At 38.3% G+C, this 22651-nt stretch overlaps 1 protein-coding gene across 2 annotated transcripts in view; it reads right to left on the reverse strand.

The window, feature by feature from the left end:
- The window catches only part of SPART (spartin), a 32990-nt gene that overhangs the window by 6176 nt on the left and 4163 nt on the right, over positions 1-22651 (reverse strand). For both annotated transcript variants that reach the window (XM_047756001.1, XM_047756000.1), the window contains exons 2-8: positions 18334-19145; positions 13605-13802; positions 12630-12794; positions 10079-10202; positions 4916-5110; positions 3740-3898; positions 3572-3662 (exon numbers count right to left, since the gene is read on the reverse strand). In XM_047756001.1, coding sequence (XP_047611957.1) covers positions 3572-3662; positions 3740-3898; positions 4916-5110; positions 10079-10202; positions 12630-12794; positions 13605-13802; positions 18334-19143 — 1742 coding nt within the window. In that variant the 5' untranslated portion in view covers positions 19144-19145. The remainder of the gene's footprint in view (positions 1-3571; positions 3663-3739; positions 3899-4915; positions 5111-10078; positions 10203-12629; positions 12795-13604; positions 13803-18333; positions 19146-22651) is intronic.

The following is a 22651-nucleotide window of genomic DNA, read 5'->3' on the forward strand; positions in this document are numbered from 1 at the left end:
GTTAAAACACCCTATTCATCATATTAAGTTCTTCTAAGGTCTAGAAATAAAATCTGCAGCAAAAACTTGTACTTCATACTTATGTGAATCTTAAACATTTGAATAAAAGATTCTACTTAATTGTACTTAGGTAAACTTTATTTTTTCATTAAAGTAGAAAATGGACAAAACCCAGTAAGATACTTCCTAGTTACCAATATGACTGCCTAATTATCTGTGCTAACACAGGAGAATCTAATCAATGAAACTAGAACACACCCTCACACCATGCACCAAAATAAACTCAAAATGGCTGAAAGATTTAGATATAAGACACGACACCATCAAACTCTTGGAAGAGAACATAGGCAAAACACTCTCTGACATCAACCTTACAAATGTTTTCTTGGGTCAGTCTCCCAAAACAACAGAATATAAAAGCAAAAATAAACCAACGGGACCTAATCAAACTGACAAGCTTTTGCACAGCAAAAGAAACCAAAAAGAACACAAAAAGACAACTTAAGGAATTGGAGGAAATAGTTTCAAATGATGCAGCTGACAAGGGCTTAATCTCTAAAATATACAAGCAACTTATACAACTCAACAGCAAAAAAGCCAACCACCCAAATGAAAAATGGGCAGAAGACCTGAACAGACAGTTCTCCAAAGAAGATGTACAGATGGCCAATAAGCACATGAAAAAAGGCTCAACATCCCTGATTATGAGAGAAATGCAAGTCAAAACTACCATGAGATACCACCTCACACCAGTCAGAATGGCCATCATTAACAAGCCCACAAATAACAAATGCTGGAGGGGGTGTGGTGAAAAGGGAACCCTCCTGCACTGTTGGTGGGAATGTAAGCTGGTACAACCACTATGGAGAACAGTATGCAGGCACCTTAGAAATCTATACATAGAACTACCATAGGACTCGGCAATCCCACTCTTGGGCATGTATCCGGACAAAACTTTCCTTAAAAAAGACACATGCACCCGCATGTTCATTACAGCACTATTCACAATAGCCAAGATATGGAATCAACCCAAAAGTCCATCGACAGATGATTGGATTAGGAAGATGTGGTATATATACACAGTGGAATACCACTCAGCCATAAAAAGAACAAAATAATGCCATTTGCAGCAACATGGATGGAAGCAGAGACTCTCATCCTGAGTGAAGTAAGCCAGAAAGAGAAAGACAAATACCGTATGATATCACTTGTATCTGGAATCTAACATACAGCACAAATGAACCTTTCCACAGAAAAGAAAATCATGGACTTGGAGAATAGACTTACTTGTGGTTGCCAAGGGGGAGGGGGAGGGAATGGGATGGACTGAGAGCTTAGGGTTAATAATTGCAGACTTTTGCCTTCAGAATGGATTAGCAATGAGATCCTGCTGTGTAGCACTGGGAACCATGTCTAGTCACTTATAATGGAACACGATAATGTGAAAAGAATGTGTATACATATATGTGTAACTAGGTCACCATGTGGTACAGTAAAAAAGAAAAAAAAAACTGAAAAAAAAATCCCTTTTGGTCTAAAAACACCTTCAACTTTCTCCTGCTCTTGCAACAGATTTTCTAATTACAACTGAAAAGCTTAGCAAAAAGAGTGTGTACTAGAGGTCATTGGCAAGAGCAGAAGTGAGATGGGAGACTACATTTCTATCAAAATTTCAGATCTATTCTGTATTTTCTTTTCCAAATTTTTTGGTAAAACTGACACTCCAAGATGATACATCACACTGCTTTGATTCAAAGGTATGCACACCTCAGACTGAGGAGATCAAATCAACTTAGGCTGGAAATCAGATCAGTATTTCCTAAAGCAAAGGTAATTTACGGGGGGGGGGCGGTATCTAAACACATGTTAGGTAGTGGTGCAAAGTAACTCTCCAAACTAAAGTTGCACGGATATCCTGTCATGGACAATGGTGGCCCATCACTGTCCCCTGATCCTGCATGACAGGAAAATCTGCCTTACATCTCAGTTCTACCACATAGTATGGAGTACAATTATTATTATTATTTTAGCCCTACCTGTGGCATGTGGAAGTTCCCAGCCCAAAGATGGAACCCGAGCCACAGCAGTAACCAGAGCCACTGCAGTGACAATTCTGGATCCTTCACTCACTGCTCCACAAGGGAAATCCTGCAGTATAATTCTTAACAAGATATTTAACACACTATGCTTTTGGTTTCTTCATCTGTGAAGTGGTGATAGTACTTAAAGATTAAACAATACAGATGGAAAGCACTTCATACAACGTGCAATATTTAAGTATGATGCAAGTGCTGCCACTGAGTAAATAATTAACACATATAACCAAGAATTGAGAATGCCATTAATATTACTTTTTACTTCTAAATAAGCATTAAATATTAAAACCTAAACTAATTCAAAGCTACTAAATTTAATTTTTAGCCCTCCAGTACTTTTATTTTTTTATTATTTTACTTTATTTTATTCTATTTTATTTTATTTTTTTGGTCTTTTCGCCTTTTCTAGGGCGGCTCCTGTGGCATATGGAGGTTCCCAGCTAGGGGTCTAATAGGAGCTGTAGCCACGGGACTACACCAGAGCCACAGCAACGTGGGAATCGAGCCGTGTCTGTGACCTACACCACAGCTCACAGCAACGCCGGATCCTTAACCCACTGAGCAAGGCCAGGGATCAAACCTGCAACCTTATGGTTCCTAGTCAGATTCGTTAACCACTGCACCACAATGGGAACTCCATTTTTTTTCGTCTTTTGTCTTTTTTTAAGGGCCACATGCGCGGCATATGGAGCTTCCCAGACTAGGGGTCCAATCGCAGGTGTAGCCGCTGGCCTACACCAGAGCCACAGCAACACCGGATCTGAGCCGCATCTGCGACCTACACCACAGCTCACAGCAACGCCGGATCCTTAACCCACTGAGCGAGGCCAGGGATCGAACCTGCAACCTCATGGTTCCTAGTCAGATTCGTTAACCACTCAGCCACGACGGGAACTCCAAGCCCTCCAGTACTTTTAAAGACAAAATAAAGAGCTAAAATCAGAAGATCCTATTTTAAAGCCATATCTTTAATACCATTTATCAGATAAGCTTGGATTCATCATTCATTTCTGTTTGTCCATTTCTTAATGGTATGTCTTCTCAAACCATCTGTCTATTACAATGCTAATGCACAGTGGTAGATTCAAATAAGGTGTGCAAATTTAACATTCTTTGTATATAGAAGGGGCTAGTTTTAACAAACTATAATAGTTTAATTATAATTCACGTTTTTCCCATTAAGAACATGCAGGTAAATAAGGCAGACAGACACTCCAGGCATTAAAAAAAAATAAATCTATTCTTTTTCATTAATGATGAACAAATTACTTATAACAATTAGTAATATAAAGCAAAGTCATAGTAATTCTATTAATTTGCCTAAAATTTTACTCTTCTCCCTACTTAAAAATAACAAGTGAAAAAATTATTTTATCGGTTACTTAAAAATAACTACACAATCACTTCAACTGTTCTGGAGTTTTCCAAATAGTACAAGAGATTTAAAGTTATTAAAACAATAGATTTCAACTTACTTGTATCTGACAGTTTGCACAGTTTCTGCTGAAACATTGTTGACAATGCATTTAGCCGCACATTCCAGTCCTTGCCAGACAGTTGAAAATCCTGCAAATACATTTAAAAGTAAGTAAAACTATTCCTAAGCAAAAAGAACTTCCTAAATTTCTTGACCTTTATGTTACCTTGAACACTACTTGCTGCCACAACCATAGCACCATCCAGGGCAGACTTCCCATTTCGGTCTTTTTTAAGAGATTCTGGAACAAGCTTGCTTCCATGCTTCTTGACGTGTGGAGCTAGTTCCTTGCCAACACAACTTGCTACTGTGCAAACTCCATCAACTAATATAACCACAAAAGAAAAAGACAGTTAGGAAAAAACATATTCTTCCCCTGATTTTACCACTCTTATTTACCAAAGTTCTTCCATGATCATCCCAAGTTGTTTTACTGTATAATATTACCATTCTTATTTAAGGATGAAAATAGGACTGGTTTTTTTTTTCACACAAAAGCTCCTATTTGATTTAAGGAAGTGTTTGCCAAGCTTACTGCCTCTTCAATATAATGATATACTTTGGCAATTTGCTCAGAAAAGAACCGTCCACCTTTTTTATCTCACTGTTGCAATGCAAGACTGGTAGGTCCACCCATCATGTTTTCCAGCTAAGCATATCTGTACTTTTTCTATCAGCAAACATTCACTTAAATTAAAAAGTATTTAAGTCTACATAAAAGTAAACAAACAAAAATGTGAAAAAGAAACAAATACCAAAAAAGATAATGTTACTAAATGTAATGACAATCCACGAAGGAGCTACTGACCATCTCAAAACACTAAGCTTTACAGCTGTGATTCTCAAAGGTTAGAAGCGTCTTACTACGGAAGGCTAACACCAGAATCACCAAATCAGCTTTATTCAAGACATCACATCCCTCACTCTTGACTCTGAACTGCCAGGCAGTGAGCTGTCCTTGAAAATGTGTCATATTCAAGGACAGCAAATACATTCAACAATTACATTCTTTTTCAAAGGCACAGATACTTTCTTCTCAAACATATCAAACCAAACCTTAACCAGTGTTTCTCTGACTTTAACATGCAAATAAGAATCACCCAGAGATGTTGTAAAAATGGAGATTCTGAATCAGTAAGTGTGCCAAGTGCCTGAAATGATTTCCAAGACTTTCAGGTTAACGATGCTGGTCTACAGATCCTATGGGCAGAGCAAAGCAGAAACGCTTTGTCCTAATTCTTCACCCTTGAGATTAAATCATCTAAATAAGATTTAGATTAAGATAGACTGAGATTATTTTTAATATAACTGAAAAGAAGTAAGTCATCTAAAGTTACTTTACCGAGGAACTGACTGACTTTGGCTGCTCCTCCAGTAGCCTGCTTTGCTATATGAAGTCCCTTGGTCACAGCTGGACTAACTTCCACAGGTTTTTCTTCCGGTTGAATCCGTTCTCGGAGTTTAGAAGCGCCTTTTTGGATGGCTTTGCCGGTAAATTCAGCACCTTTGACTAACCCCCAACTCACCCAAGAGGCACCTTTTTTGAAAGGAAAATGTTTAATTGCATAAAATTAGGGCTAATTATACCTTTAAACCCTTAAACAAATAACCGATCAGTAGGAAAACACCAGAGAATTCAATGTTCAAATCCCAAACATGCTATTAGTTTTCAAGCCAACTTTGCACTTAGTGTTCTGCCCAGAATACATGCTTTCTCATTAATTTCACCTTCCAATACTTAGGTCATGTATCACTCAATAACAGCTCTGTATTACTCTGTGCTGCCACTACCACTGGTAGGCTTCTCTATCTATTACCACAGTATATACTATTTTTAGGGACTAATTTTGGGTTTTGGTGCCATTAAGATGATTTAGCTAGAGGACCCAGGTATCCTTGTTCTTTTTGCCTTAGTCCAGGTACCACTTTCTCCCACTAAGTCTTCAGGGAGATAAACACAAACTAGCAACCAGCAACCTGTATCTCAAACACTGAGGCAGAACTCTTGCTTGTTTGCTTTAGGCAAAAGGCATAAGGCAGGGATACTGTTCCTGCCTCAATCCCAAATCATGATCTCAGCCTTTTAATCTGCAACTTAAACCTGAATGAAAAGACATGAGAACTCCCATACAACCCAGGAGAAGAAAAAATCTGAGAGAAGAAAATCTGAGAGGCCTAGACAGTTGAGACATCCAAATTATGAGACAGGTCCTAGCCCTTTACTTTGCTCATGCTTCTTGCAACAAGAATGAAAGGAGAGACTGAGAGAAAGTAGGGTGACAGAGACTTCTCAAGAGAAAAGGCCCTAAGCCAGAGGACATGTGGGGAAAAGAGCAGAGGGAGACAGGAGAATCAGGAAAAGAAAGACAAGAACAGTTTCCCTTCAAGGAGAAGGTAAATGCTACCATGCCGTGGGGGAGCTACAATTTTAAGTATCTCCTTTTTGGCTCTGCCCTAAAACAAGTTTTTAAAAATATTTAGGTATGCTCTCCAAAGATCTGTGTCATGGTTCTTACATAATTACTTCAGCCCAAGAGTAAGCAGGCATTCAATGATGTAAAAAATCATACCTGTTTATTTTTAAATGCTAATAAAAAGTGCCAAGTAGTAACTGATTAGAACAATTGATGCGTTTCTCTTTTTTACAGATAACATGTCCACCTCCAGCTTCAACCCAATCCTCACCATGCTACCCTTGGGTGAGAATCGAGTCTCAAAGCCAGGCAAACAGGTTCCAGCCAGAAGTTCCTACAGCAATAAAGGGATTGATGATGTCTAGTCAAGAAGAAAATTATGTGTTTCCAGAGTTAACTGATAGATTGAAAAGTGTTAGGTAAAAAACAGCTGAACCTGAAGTTCAAGGAAGACTAATTAATCATAAAATAAATGACAATCAACAAAGGAGAGTGCAAGTAAACTATACTCCTACAATGAGACTATATCAAACGAGAGATGGAGTCCATCAATGACTTCCAGAAAACTAAAGGGCAAAGAGATAAATGAAAAGTCACAGGACTAATAAAGAGGAAAAACTAGATGCAAATTGTAAACAAGCTACCACCACGGAAAAGCATAAGAGGAGTAATACGTCAAAACTGTAGAGTCTGGAGTTCCCACTGTGGTGCAATGGCTTAAGAATCTGACTTTACTGGCTCAAGTTGCTGTGGAGTTGCAGGTTCAATCTCTAGCCTAGCAGGGTGGGTTAAAGGACCTGATGTAGCTGCAGCTGTGGTGTAACAGCTGCAGCTTGGATTGAGTTCCTGGCCTGGGAACTTCTATATGCTGCAGGTGCAGCCGTAGTTTAAAAAAGAAAAAGGAAAAACTGCAGAGGTTCCAACAGAAGATATGGAAATAAAGTACTTCATTGGTAGCTATTAAGATCTTTTACATGGCATGCATTAATGTCAGATACAGATTTATTCTATCCATGTCTGCATCCTATACACCCAGTTAATGTGAGATACAGCAGGCAATGAGTGAATGCTGACAAACGAGAAACTGGCAGATGACTTAAAATGACCTAACTCAAACCTAACCCAATGGGGGTTCTACTCAGCTTGCTGTCACCAATCCTCTACCTCCTCCCAAATGAGCTTACTAGACTCTACTCCATCCAAAATGTTTGGCAGCTGCATTCTTAGCATCTAAGTCTAGGCTTCTCAAGCCAATATCCTAAATGTAAATTTTAAGCAGTTATATTACTTTTTTAGCTTTTCCATTCGTAAAGCGTAAGACTATAAGCTTTTACTGATCTTTACTCACCTTGGGCTAAGGTGAATGAGCTCAGTTTAGATCCCTGATTACGCATTTTTGTACAGAGCCTACATGAGTCTGATGGAAACAGATTCTTGACAGGTCAGATAGTTTTCCCTGAAGTAAATCTTTGATATTTCTTGCACCTTTCTTTGTTAGCTATCCCTTGAGTATTTGGCGAGCTAGTTGTTTTTCATTCTAACTATTAAAAAGCATATAAGGAGACAGGTATTCTGAATGGTAGTCAAATGGCTTTAATGTTATCATTAGCGCTACTATGCTAGCCATGAGAGTACAGGATGAGAAGGAAAAGAGTTACTTAGAAGCCTGAAGACATTGAAGTCACAACGAGTAAAGAAGGTTACCAGTGTTTTTGCTCATTTTCAAATGATGCACTGCTGAGAGTTCTTTGGAAATCTCTGAAGAGATCTCTCCTTAGGATTAGGTGGCTCTCAGGGGGTTCTAACTCTTTGAATAGAACCAACGTGTGGGAGTTCCCGTTGTGGCTCAGTGGTTAACGAATCCAACTAGGAACCATGAGGTTGTGGGTTCGATCCCTGACCTCGCTCAGTGGGTTAAGGATCTGGCATTGCCGTGAGCTGTGGTGTGGGTTGCAGACACAGCTTGGATCCCGAGTTGCTGTAGCTCTGGCTTAGGCTGATGGCTATGGCTCTGATTAGACCCCTAGCCTGGGAACCTCCATATGCCTCGAGAGCAGCCCAAGAAATGGCAAAAAGACCAAAACAAAACAAAACAAAAACAAAAACACAAAAAAAACCAACAAAAAACAAAGAACCAATGTATGGAAGCTGTATGGCTCCAGGAGCCTAAGATTCTGTGGCAAGTGCTATTTTCCAAAGATGCCCCAAATCAGCATCTCCTGTTCCACACGTTCTTTCAACATGATCTTGACATTCTTCTCATTGAGAAGTGGGGTCTACGTCATATCCCCCTGAATCTGGGTAGGTGTGTTACTTTCTTATAATGAATGATGCTGGAAATTTCCAAGAGTATGTCAGAAAGGGTAAAGCAGCTTCTGCCTGCCTCGTGCTTCATTCACACTTGAACGCTCAGCTACCATGAAGAAGCCAGATTAGCTAACGCCGCCATGCTGTGAGAAAGTCAACAGGCTATGTGTAGGCAATCCTAGATTTTGAGCTCTCCCAACCCAGATGTCAGATGTGTGACTGAAGGAGACTTCAGATGATTCCAGCCCCCAGCTACTGAGTCACTAGTCAGTCTTCAAGTCTTCCTACCTGAAGCTCCAATATCATGAAGTAGACACAAGCTGTCCCTGCTATGATCTTTTAGAATACCTGGCCCTCAGAATTCCTAAGCATAAACAAATGTTTGCTGTTTCATGCCATTAAGTTTGAGATGGCTTTTTACACATGGATAGTATATAATCTTGTAGCAGTATAAACTCGAAATTTTTACTTACCTTTGAATTTAGTTATCTACATACATGCAGATAAGGACAAGTTTTCTGAATACTGAACTAATAAATAGCTTAGTAGCCTATAAAACTAAGGAGCAAAGTAGTATGAGTGGAGCTTTTTCTTTACAACTTCTTAAAAAATCTCTTTCAAAGGTCTTTTTTTTTTTTTTTTTTGCTTTTTGCTTTTTAGGGCCAAACCTGCAGCATATGAAAATTCCCAGGCTAGGGGTCACATCAGAGCTACAGCTGCTGGCCTACATCACAGCCACAGCAATGCCAGATATGAGCTGTGACTGCAGTTTACACCACAACTCAAGGCAATGCTGGATCCTTAACCCACTGAGCAAGGCCAGGGATCCAGCCCACATCCTCAGGGATACTAGTTGGGTTCATTACTGCTGAGCCACAACAGGAATTCCCCAAGGGTCAGTTTTAACTGTTACACATACATATGGAAATTTAGCTTTATCTTTTCTACTCCTCTCAAGCAGCCCTTTGACACTGGGGGAAATATTTTGTTTGCTCTTAGGCACTTAATCATTTTTTGCTTATTTTATGTTGGTTTTTCATATTGAAGATTTCCTCTGCTTTAGACACTTTTATTATTTTAATGAGTTTTTAGTAGAGAGAGTATTGACAGACTTTTAAAACTGGCCGAGATCCCTTACTTGGGTCATGAATCTGACCTAATGACAACTGGCAATGTTTTTAAAAAACAAAATTGAAGGTCTCAATCTGAGAGCTACTAGAGTTGAAAAGTTAAAATGTTAGCCAAGTAAAATATAAATGCATGTGTCAGTAATGCACATTCTGGTTTTAAGATAAATGATCTGAAGCCTTTTCTAACCATAATTAAATAGGAGGGCCTACTTCCCAAACTGCTTGGCTATAATTCTCAGATCTTCTCATGCCTGCACTGCTGTGTGGTTGGGGAGTGCTGCTTTGCTTCCAAAATTGTGATTACTTCTGGTGGAGAAGGAAAGGGGAAGAGAGAGAAAGGGAGAAAAAAAGATTAAGGGCTAATTTCAAAGGGGAAGGGGAAGTAACTAATTTTACGTTCAGAGCAATTCTTAAAGTTTGGGGATTCTTAAAGCTTTTCACTACCAATTTTCCTAAGAGTAAAACAGGGAAAAATAAGTTTCCCAAGAAGAACTTACAACTATATGACAACACGTGATATTCAAAGAGACTAGTTCCTTCAACGTTTAACTGTTCATAAACTGATCGTTTAGAATCAAAATATAAAATTATCTAAGTATTCTCTAATGGGATCCAAACATTTCACACTATAAGGGAAAAGTTTTACTATAATACCTGACAAAATGTTTTGAGCCACTTTCTCACTCCATTCAGGTAATTCCTTTGCTTTTTCTTCTGAAACTGGCTCATACGGCACAATGTGACTCAGATTAACTTCCTCACTGGAAGAACCTTTGGCCTAAATAGTAAAAATATTTCAAAATGTGAAATAATAAACACTAATGGGGGAAAAGTCATAAGCATTTTGTAATAAAATATTGAGCCAACAAGTACTACTTAGTGAAGATATTTACAATCAACCTAATTATCAGTACATTTTATTACAAAAATAAGCACAATACCATAACTACCATGAAGCTGAAAACTGTTCCGGTCTTATGTGAGGTCCACTGGTAAGTAAGATTTAAATACCAACATATCTCCAATGCAGTATTTATCAAAGCATATTTAAATTGATTTTTTCCTTTCTTTGACTAGACTGAGTTCCTTCATATAGCTAACATTCTCTAGATATTAGTAATGCACACAGTACTTAGTAAGGTTAAAAGATTTCTGCCGAATAACTCAATTGGTAAGGATATATCAAAATGGTTTTGATAGAAATCAAGTACAAGTAAAAATATATAAACAGACTGTGCCATTCCATTTGACTGGAAATGGGAAACACAGAAATAAGTGTACTTTGATAATTTAACAGCTAGGGCCAACACTCAAAATCTCAAAGTTATATTTATTTTCATTTTAAAAAATTAGGAGTAGGCTAACTCAGACCTCATAATGCTATAAAATAACTTGAAATGCCAACTGCCCAACAGAAATACAGTTTCACTTAAAATATTAAACATTAAAAACAAAAACTTCTACATGTAGGGAAAAGCCACATAAATAAAACCTAAAGACAAACTGAACAAAATATTTGCAATTTCTATCTTTGACAATGGGCCAACGTCCCTAATACATAAAGAGCTCCTAGGAATTGAGAAGAAAAGGACTAGCAATCTGGTAATAAAAATAAAAATGGACAAGGATAACAACATCACACAGGAAACAAAATTCAAGTTACCCTTAGGCACTGGCTCAACTTCACTCATAATGAAATCAATACGAATCTATTCCAATACACTATTTCTCAGCAACAGACTCCCAAAATACAGAAAGAGTGACCGCCCACTCTGTTGAGCAGGCTATGCGGAGACAGGTACTCCACACACTACTGGTGGAGTGCTGAATAGTATAATGCTTAGGGAAGGCAACTTAGCAAAATCTATCAAAATTACAAATGCGCTTATCTGGGAGTTCCCGTCGTGGCGCAGTGGTTAACGAATCCGACTAGGAACCATGAGGTTGCGGGTTCGGTCCCTGCCCTTGCTCAGTGGGTTAATGATCTGGCGTTGCCGTGAGATGTGGTGTAGGTCGCAGACGAGGCGCGGCTCGGATCCTGCGTTGCTGTGGCTCTGGCGTAGGCCGGTGGCTACAGCTTCAATCTAACCCCTAGCCTGGGAATCTCCATATGCCGTGGGAAGCGGCCCAAAGAAATAGCAAAAAGACAAAAAAAATAAATAAATAAATAAATTAAAAACAAAAAAACCAAATGCGCTTATCTGTTTATAGACGTACTTTGATCTAATGAACACACTGGGTAGAAATTATCTCTTTGATAATCTGTCCTCCAAACTAGATGACAAATCCTTTGAAATGAGAAATTTAATCTTTTCTCCACTGTGCTCAGCTTTCTAGCACTCAATAAATATTTATTGAACTCTAATATAAAATTACCATTTAGAACATATTACATACTCAGAATCTAAGAAATGAAAGAAGAAACTAAATATATTTTTAAAAATCCATTTTTCTCGGTCCTGTTGACTATTTATAGAGAAAGAAGGAATGAATAAAAATGGCAGTGTAAAGAAAAGCATGTCTAGCCCCAAGATCTAGGTGGAGAATAACACAAAACAAAAAAACATAATATATCATTAATGTAAATATATACAGATGGACAAATAGCACGTGGTTAGTCATCAGGGAAACGTGCTTATCGCCACAATGAGATATCACCACACACCCACAGGTATGGCTAAGCTTCAGAAAAAAAGAAACCGAAAAAAACTGGCAAGGCTGTAGAAAAAATTCATACTTTGTGGGTGGAAATGCAAAGTGGGAAAGCCATTTTGAAAAACTGCTTGGCAATGTCTTATAAAATTGAACACATACCTATTTGATTTTTTTGTATTTACTTATTCTTAATTAAAGTATAGTTGATTTACAATGTTGTGCCTTTTTTATTTTTTCCATATCCCTACTCTATGACCCACTCCTATTTACTCAAGAGAAATAAAAATGTGTCTACACACACACACACACACAAATCTTGCAAGTAGTTAAAAAAAAATCTATTCCCCAAAGCACAGAGTATCTTTTAAATAGTTTACACAACAAATACTTGAAAAGGGAAATATTAGAGATGACTCTAATTATCTTTACCAGTGATCACGCTGTGAATGTGGAAGCTGCTTTGCTGTAGTAAACGGGAAGAAGATCTTATAAATCATTTAAACTGGTGAGAGGAGAACACACACTCATACCCTGAGGAACTTTCACTTACTTTACTTTCTTTTTTGCCTCGTTTTCCCTTATGACGCACATCCTTACTGCCCTGGTCCAGCTGTCTCACATCAGTGCCACTGGCTTCCCTCAACTGGTCAGAGGGACATCTTGATCTTCCCGGGATTTGGAATTCATTTTCTCCTTCTGCCCGGTCCCAGTTGGCCTAGGGAGTAAAGGTCTAAGTGTAGCTCAATTCACGTTTCCTCTAAGCTGTGGTATACCACACTCTAATAAGAGACTTATTCAAACGACAGTGTTTTACAATGACTTTTGTTGGTCTTTCTTTATACTTTTCTTTGGCCATGCTTGCGGCATGTGCAAGTTCCCAGGCCAGGGATCAAATCCACGTATAGCAGCTGCCCAAGCCACAGTAGTGACAATGCCAGGTCCTTAACCCACTGAGCCACAAGGGAACTCCTTTCTATACTATCACCAACCTTTGAGTTCTTTGGTTCACAGGATAGCCTAAAGCAAATCCCAAAGACAAAGTATGAGAGATAAACTTATAGCAGTTGTCAGTATAAGTGATAGTTAAATCACATGCCGCTATATTTGAATTTAGTTAAACAATAAATACTAAATTATAGGAAACAAGACTAAATGAGTTTAAAAGCAATTAACAAACCTCATGTACAGTTTAACTACTCTGCATTGTTGGAAGGTTGATTTTATTTTTTCATTTTCACACTTAACACTAAAGGTAATCTGCTTGCATACATTTGCTGAATGGATGCTTAAGAGTAAGGACAAGTCAAAATTTCAGCTAGTAAACTAACTTCCTCTGTGACTCCAGAGCCCACAATCTTAATCACTATTTACAACCAATTCCCAGATTGTATTCATGAACACACAAAGCAAATTATATACTCTGTTTCCTAACTCTCATCACATTAGAGCTTATTACAACTTCTTTAAAAGCAGAAATGCTTATGTTAAAGTAGGTTTTCATCCTGAAGGTGATCGCACAAGTTACCTGGAGCCGAAGGTCAGACATTTGTCTTAACAGATCCTCAAAGAGTTCTCTGTCATCTTCCGGTAATTCAGAAGACAAGACGACCCCCACGAAGCACCCTGATGCTTGTAACATAGTATCAGGAAACATGTAGGCCCCTACAGTACACTTAAGAACTGGAGATCTATCAGGAACTAGAGGATACAACCAGTCACAGACCTGAAAAGATTAAAACAAATGAATACATAGAACTAGGTTTCCATTGACGTTTTAAATATCGTTATAGCAGCAAATAAACGTTGTAATATTTGAAAAGTATTTTACAAGCCTTTCTGGAATCCTCAACATTGACAAACCCTCCATAAAAATCAGCCATTTGCTAGTCTGATCTCCCTGCAAAACACTCACAGAACTGTGCTAAAAGCGTTACTGTTCTAGTAATTACACAGTATTAAAACTGGTGTCCTTAGGCAGTTCACCATTAACCAAGAATGGGTCTAGCTTTAAATAAATGGTGGTCAAAATAAATTTAGGTTTTCTTTACTATTCATCCTTTGTGGAAATAAAACCAAACCGTCTCCAAGTACTCCACATGTTATCTGATTTAATCCTCACAACAATTCCATGAAGTTGGTTAGTGCTGTTATTTTATGTACAAGAAAACTGAGGCATAGAGAGGTTAATCAAGTTGCTTAGAGTCAACAACCAAGAAGTGAAGCTAGGGTTTAAACACACATTATCTTCCACAAGAGAAGCTAAACAATTATTTTAACTAGAAACCCAACATTCACATTTTTTTGTTTTATTTTTTATTTTTATTTATCTTTAAGTTTTAAAAATTTTATTTCCCCAATACATTATTTTCTACTGTACAGCATGGTGACCCAGTTACACACGCATGTAAACATTCTTTTTTCTCACATTAACATGCTCCATCATAAGTCACTAGACATAGTTCCCAGTGCTACACAGCAGGATCTCATTGCTAATCCATTCCAAAGGCAATAGTCTGCATCTATTAACCCCAAACTCCCAGTCCATCCCACTTCCTTCCCCTCCCCCTTGGCAACCACAAGTCTATTCTCCAAGTCCATGAGTTTCTTTTGTGGAAAGGTTCATTAGCGCCGTATATTAGATTCCAGATATAAGTGATATCATATGGTATTTGTCTTTCTCTTTCTGACTGACTTCACTCAGGATGAGAGTCTCTACTTCCATCCATGTTGCTGCAAATCAACCTTACAAATGTTTTCTCAGATCAGTCCCCCAAAGCAATAGAAATTTTTTTTTTTTTCTAATGAACCCAACCTGATCTGATGGAGCTAGAACATTAAGTTACATTCATGGATTCACTGTCTATTGTAAAGTTAAATCAAAATGACAAGAGCTGCCCTTCAATATCATCTAGAGAGGTGAGACTGTCACACTAAGACTTAATTAAGCTTGACTCCCGGAGCTTTAAATTCAGAAGAAACTAGGTTATTTTAATTTATTTTTAGGGTTGTACCTGTGGCACATGGAAGTTCCCAGGTTAGGGGTCGAATCAGAGCTCAAGGCCGTGTCGGATCCTTAACCCACTGAGCAAGGCCAGGTGTTGAATCCACATCCCCATGGATGCTGGTTGGATTCTTAACCCAATGAGGTACAAGGGGAACTCCTCAACTAGGTTTACATCAGACTATCCAACGTATTCACTTCCACTGAGATGCATTCTTTGAGTGACCAGAATATAACTGTGTCCCTCACCTGGGATACTCTCTTCCTAAAAGTAAGATACTTGGAAAAACAATCCATTATCAAAATACTGTCAGAGACAAAAGATTTCATATAAATTATGGAAAATTCTGGCATACTACCAACATTCCTGACCTACAGAAGGCAAAAGTGCAGGGCTCAAGCATCCAAGCCTGATTCTTTCCTAGAACATGCTTAATAAATACTTACCAAAAAACAAAAAAATATTTTTTGGGGGGACTTTTTAGGGCCGTACCTGCAGCATATGAAGGAGTCAAATCAGAGCTATAGCTGCTGGCCTACACCATAGCCACATCAACGCAGGATCTGAGCCAAGTCTGCAACCTACACCACAGCTCACAGCAACACTAGATTCTTAACCCAATGAGCAAGGCAAGGGATTAAACCCACGTCCTCATGGATACGAGTTGGTTCATGACCACTGAGGTACAACGGGAACTCCACCAAAAAACATTTTTAATGGATTCTTTTTTAGTCATCTCAAAAAGCCACTCTCCAACTTTTATAAAAGTCAAACTTCAGACAAGTTACAATAAGACTGATGACTGTATTTTCCTAAGTAGGATATATAACCATCTGTGGTATGTAAAATGACTTTGAATAACATGCAAACTACTTAAACTTGATTAGTTATGTATTTTAAGATGTATAGTGGAAAAACACAACATCATTCCCTCAATTTCACAGTTGTTTTTGTTTAGGATAAAATTAACAAACGAGACATTTAAATTAAAATATTAATAACAGAAATGATGGGTCTGACAACTTAAATGACTAAAGTTTGGGAAAGGTTTCTTTTACAGTGCCACGATTTCTCCAAGATTAACGACATTCTGGTCACCTTGATTGAAATGGAGTATCCTTAAATCTTCGCAAGTAAAACTTTATAGACCTTTCTCAGGGTAGAGTATTATAGATTGGTGAGCTCATCCACCACAGGCTGACTTCTCCCAGGTTCACTGTCAGAGGGCAATCTCATGCCCAAATTCTATATGAACTTGCTACAAATTTAACAGGTTTAAAAAGCTTATTAAACCTAAAGCCAAAAGAAAAATAGTTTTTAGAAGCCACAGCATTCTAGTCTGCCTAAAGTCAAATTAATTTCTAATTCCCTAAATAAAGCAATAGAGATTTTTCATAGCATAAGAATTTATGCCTAACTTCTAAAACTTAGTTGTTTTAGTGTTTGTTTTTTAGAACAAAAACATCCAGTAAATACATGTAACTCCCTTTTAGGACACTGTTACACATGTCTTAATAGATGTAAATGAGAGCCCCTTAAAAAGATTCAAACTTTGGATACAATTTTACTTTTTACTTAGTACCCAAAATAGGAGATACTGGAAAGACTATAAACAAAATTAAAAGCACTAAGCAGGACAACACTTATACTAGAGAATAAATCATTTTAATGGTTGAGCTCATTTCACAGCAGAGGGTTTCTAATGTTCACTTTCCGAACCTCCAGTAGCCCAGGCCCCATAGGTTTTTTTTTTTTTTTTTTGCCATTTCTTGCGCCGCTCCCGCGGCATATGGAGGTTCCCAGGCTAGGGGTCTAATCGGAGCTGTAGCTGCCAGCCTACCCCAGAGCCACAGCAACGCAGGATCTGAGCTGCGTCTGCGACCTACACCACATCTCACGGCAACGCCGGATCGTTAACCCACTGAACAAGGGCAGGGATCGAATCCACAACCTCATGGTTCCTAGTCGGATTCGTTAACCACTGTGCCACGACGGGAACTCCTTTTTTTTCCCCCCCATAGATTTTTTTAAATTCCACTCTTACAATGAAATTCTATTACCAGATCAGCACAAAGCATTACATCTTTCATCAGCTCCATCACAATCCCAATCAATAAAACCTACTCTTTGTAACTTCAGGGCTTCTTTTTCAAAACAACTTATGAAATTCTCACCATTCTTCCTATCCAATAAAGTCTTCCTTTTAATAAGGGCCCAAATTATCTCCTTCATACATCCTTAGTAAGTCTCCAACTATCTTTAAACAACTTTTAAGTTGACTCTATGTAGAAGCTGCATAAATTAAGTATACAAAAAGAGAAGATAAATCTAGATAACTAGTACTATAACCAACCACATCATCTGGACTGTGGATAAAAGCACCTGCCTTGCTCAAACAGTCATCTCCCTTCCATGCCAACCCCTGTGTTATACCTAATGTGTAATGAACCCTTATTTCTAGAATCCATGTCCTTGTACCCATGTCCAATCTTAAAAACAGATTGATACTGGACCATCAACTTCAGAATACCTCATTAATTTCACCACTGGTCTTTGCTCCTGAACCACGGGCATCCTGGTAAATTTATGTACTTTGGAAGTCAGAATTGCATCTTAAATGATCATCCCAGTCTCTGCTTGTAGACCAGGGTTTCTCAATTTTGACATGACTAATATTTTCGGTTTATTTCTTTATTTACGGGAGCTACCCTGTTTAGATGTTTAGCAGTATACCTGGCTAGTAGCAGTAGCACACTTCCCAATCCCAGTTGTGACAACCAAAAATGTCCCCAACTACTGCTAAAATGTCACAGGGCAGGCAGATTGTGGGGTTCCCACTAGATAAGAACCACTGTTTCAGATACTGGGCTGCAAGTAGTCCAGTTTAGCCCCTCGGCTGGGACTTGACAACATTTGTGGAAATTTACAGTTATAACATCCATACATGAGTTATACAAATCCCTTTGCAAGGTAAAATTATTAGGTTTCTTCTTCAGATAAAAAGTTATAAAATTAAGGATGAATATTCCAATCTCAAGTCCTGTCATCACAAATTTAATACTAAAATGAGACTTTAAAGCAAAGAGAAAGAAAGGCTATCAAACATGACATCTATTTTAAAAGAAACTAGGACTTTAAATTATCTTCTTGCACTTACTATCTTACGACACATTATAATGTTTATAAACATTAACAAAAAATAATGCATCTGTTCATATTTTAAATTATGCTTATATTTTTTCTTTGGCTTACCTGAAGAAACCCAGGAGGACGGTTTAGAACTGCATCAAGGGAATTATCCAAGAACCTCACGATTCGAAGGTAACCAGGATAGGAAGGTGCACTAACCTCCCCTGCAGGATTTACAAAAAAAATCTGTACTCCATTTGGTATCAAAATCAACTCATCTGCATCTAGCCCTAAGGTCTCAAGAGGAGGAGGCTGAGAATGATTCCTATAAAAGTTCTCCCCTACTGATGAGAACTCCCCAGATTCTGTTCCATAGGATACAGTGTAGTGACCCTCAGCAGCCTGAGGAGTATAAGCAGGAGGTGCTTCTGATGGATGACTTTGAGATGAAAAGGATAAAGTATTCGGTATAGAAACTGACTGTGTACTTGCAGCTGAAGCATTTCCGTTTACTTCACTGTGCTGAGGAGGTGAACTAAAGGACTGAGGCTCCGGTGATTTTTCTGACATGTCTTTAGGTGGAAACTCTGGATATAACTTGGGTACCTCCTGGAGGTCGTTCCGCAGAGAAGTGGCAAGACCCTTCTCTAGAATTTCCAACCTGGTACGCACATTCTGCAGCGTCTCTTTCATTTTCTGCTGCATCTGTCTAGCAGATTCCCACTCGGGACCTACACATTCAGGATCTGTTGATGAAATGCTGATTCCTCTGAGCAGGTGTCCTATTCCTTGCCTATAGTAGTTCTTTGCTTCTTCCTTCTGACCTAATTCATCTGTATTTAGTCCTTTATTAACAAATAAAAAGGCCTTCTTGTATGCTTCCTTGATGATTTTAATTTCAGCAGGTTCTTCATTTTGTGGCTCTTGCTCCATTTCTGCAAAACAGAACATATATCTTTAATTATCTTAGTTATTTGTTTACTTATTATCAAGTTCTCCACAAACTGAATGTATTTCAGAAGATAGGAGTCACAATTGCCTGTCTTATTCACTGATATCTAAGTCTCTCAAACCTCACAAAGAGAAAACACTCAGTGTGTATTTGTTGAATGGATAAATAATTCTTGGCCTGAATTATCTTTGTATTAGTTTATTAAAATATAGTTGACTTACAATGTTGTGCCAATTTCTGCTGTACAGCAAAGGGACACAGTCATATATATATAAATGCGTGTGTGTGTATGTATATCACATTCTTTTTAAAAAATGTATTATTTTCCATCATGGTCTATACCAGGAGATTGGATTGAGTTAACTATGCTATACAGTAGGACCTCAATGCTTATCCATTCTAAATGTAATAGTTTGCATCTGTTAACCTGCAACTGCCCATCCATCCCACTCCTTCCCCCTTAGCAACCATGTCTATTCTCTATGTCTGAGAGTCTCTGCTTTGTAGACAGGTTCATTTGTGCCATATTTCAGATTCCACATATAAGTGACACCATATGGTATTTGTACTGCTCTTTCTGACTCAGTACAATAATCTCTAGTTGCATTTGTGTTGCTGTAAATGGTATTATTTCATTTTTTTTTTAGTAATTTTTATATTGGGTACCTGGTGAAAGAATACTTTGGACCTAGTAATTAATTTTTTAATTCTTATTAATTTTTTAAAATTAATTACTAATGAGACAGTTTACCTTATTTTTTGGCCTTAAGGTTTTGAAACTAGTGTGTATTTTACACTTGAAGCATATCTTAATTCCAACTATCTTAATCTCAAAGAACACTCAGTAATGGCATGTGCCTACTGTTACTGGACACTGCAGTAGATTCTCCTCCTGTGATCTCATTAAAACCTATAATGATAGGATAATTAAAAGGATTTAAGGCTGTTTTAGCAACAGTATACATCATCAAGGCACCACAGAAACTGGCCTAGCCATACTTTCTCACCTGAAAAATAAACAAACCAATGGTCACCTGCATCACGCAGAAACTTCACGGTAGTCGAGAGAATATATTCAGTCTCCAATTTAGAAAATACACTCTACAACTGGAGCTCCCCTTGAGGCTCAGTGATGGCGAACCCGACTAATATCCATGAGGACGAGGGTTTAATCCCTGGCCTTGCTCGGTGGGTTAAGGATCTGGCATTGCTCTGGTGTAGGCCAGCAGCTGCAGCTCTGATTTCACACCCTAGCCCTGGAACCTCCATGTGCTGTGGGTGTGGCCCTAAAAAGCAAAACAAAAACAAAAAGAAAAACCAAAAACCAAAAAAAAAACCCTACAAACAAACAAACAAAACATAATATACAATTGACAAAAATCGGACCTTACTTGCTTTACTGCAAATCCCCTTTCAAAAGAGAGCCCTTTTCCCTGGAATTCATCTTTAGAATATGTCAATAGAAGGCTTCCCTTTTTCACAGATCCCTTCCCTTTCTTCCCTCAGAAACCATGGGATAGGAATTCTGTAATCCACCTTCCTCAGGCTACAAGGAGGCTCACAGCTCAGAGAGCAGGACAATGAAATAAACAGACTTTTGCAAGCTGAACTAGGAATTTAAACAGCATTCCTGTTTGTCCAATTGATTTGATAGGGTCTTAAACAACTGTGACTTGGCAACCATTTTTCTGCTACATGCTACAGGATAGCACTATTACCAAAGCACTACTTACAGTGTTTTTTTGAAAGCCGAATCTGAGGTATATGGGAGTTCCTAGGCTAGGAGTTGAATCAGAGCTGCGGGTGGGACCTAGCCACAGCCACGATGGATCCAAGCCACATCTGTGACCTATGTTGCACCTTGTGGCAATGCTGGTTCCTTAACCCACAGAGCCAGACCATGGATCGATCCTGCATCACGGACACTGTTGGGTCCTTAACCTGCTGAACCACAATGGGAAGTGCTACAGAGTGCTTAATGTGTGCTGGAGACTGTGCCACATGTTCATCTCACCTAATCCTTACAAACAACTCTTGAGGCATTGTGACTAGTACTTTGCAGAGGAAAAAACCTGAGGTTTGAAGGCGGTAACTGTCTTAGATCACATGTTTTTGAAAGACCCTGGAGCTAAGAATTATTTTCACATTTTTAAAGGGTTATAAAAACAAGGATATGCGACAGAGATCATATGCGGGCCACAAGTCTAAAATATTTTACTATCTACTATCTGGTACTTTACAGGAAAAAAAAAAAAAGTTTACTAACCCACTGCTCTAGATTACAGAGTTTTAACAGCCTTATTCCAAAATGAATCCTTTATATCAGGGTTTTTCAACCTCAGTTTGAATGACATTTTGAGCTAGATAATTTCTTGCTATGGGAGGCTGTCCTGATCTCTGCACGATGTTTGGCTCCACTCTGATCTCAAATCTCTCAGATGCCAGAATCAGCAGGCCCCCTCCATCCACCATGTGGCAGATCAAAGATGTCTCCAGACATTGCCAAAAATACCCTGGCAGCAAAATCATTCCTGTTGATAACCACTGCTCAGAGGTTCTCCAAATCAGGGAACATGTACCCCCACAGCACATGAACACCTGCCAAGGAACACATTCCAACAACATACATAGTTTTAAGAAAAAGTCTTTGAGATCCTTCTACTTCCATTTAGTACTTCTCACTAGCACTGATCTGCCTAGAAACATGTCTGAAGTCCAGCTAACATGCTGTTGTTTTCCCTCTTCTAAGTTCCTGTCATGATCTTCCCACTTTACAAAATTTAAGAAAAAAAAAAAAAAAAAAAAACTCTCTCACTCCTATTTCTACTATGGTGTATTCTCCAGAATGGAAAAGCATGGTAGGGAACAGCCCAAAAAAGTCAAGAGGCGTCAAGATCAATTTAGGCACAACTCCAACTATCCATCTTGTTGAGACATAAATTTCCACTAAACTTCTACTTCTCATATTTAATTATTCTTTTTTCAAAATCCATCAGGTTTTATGCTATTCTGATCAACTATTACTACTAGGGGTAATTCAATCTAGAAGAAAAATAACAGTTACAATCACAGGAAATTTTTAAAATTTAGTTTCAATTTATACAAATATATTTATTAAAGACATGTATCCTTATATCTGGAATCTAATATGTGGCACAAATGAACCTATCTACAGAAAAGAAACAAACTCATGGACATGGAGAATGGACCTGTAGTTGCCTAGGGAGAGGGGGTGGGATGGACTGGGAGTCTGGAGTTAGTAGATGCAAACTATTGCATTTGGAGTGGATAAGCAATGAGATCCTGCTGTATGGCACAGGGAACTATATCTAGTCACTTGTGGTAGGACATTATGAAGGATGACGTGAGAAAAAGAATACATATATATGTATATATATGTACGACTGGATCACTTCGCTGTACAGCAGAAACTGACAGAACATTATAAATAAACTACAATAAAAAATTAAAAAACATAATGAGAAAAAA

The sequence above is a fragment of the Phacochoerus africanus genome, chromosome 13 (assembly GCF_016906955.1).
Source record: "Phacochoerus africanus isolate WHEZ1 chromosome 13, ROS_Pafr_v1, whole genome shotgun sequence".
In the NCBI taxonomy this organism is placed as follows: domain Eukaryota; kingdom Metazoa; phylum Chordata; class Mammalia; order Artiodactyla; family Suidae; genus Phacochoerus; species Phacochoerus africanus.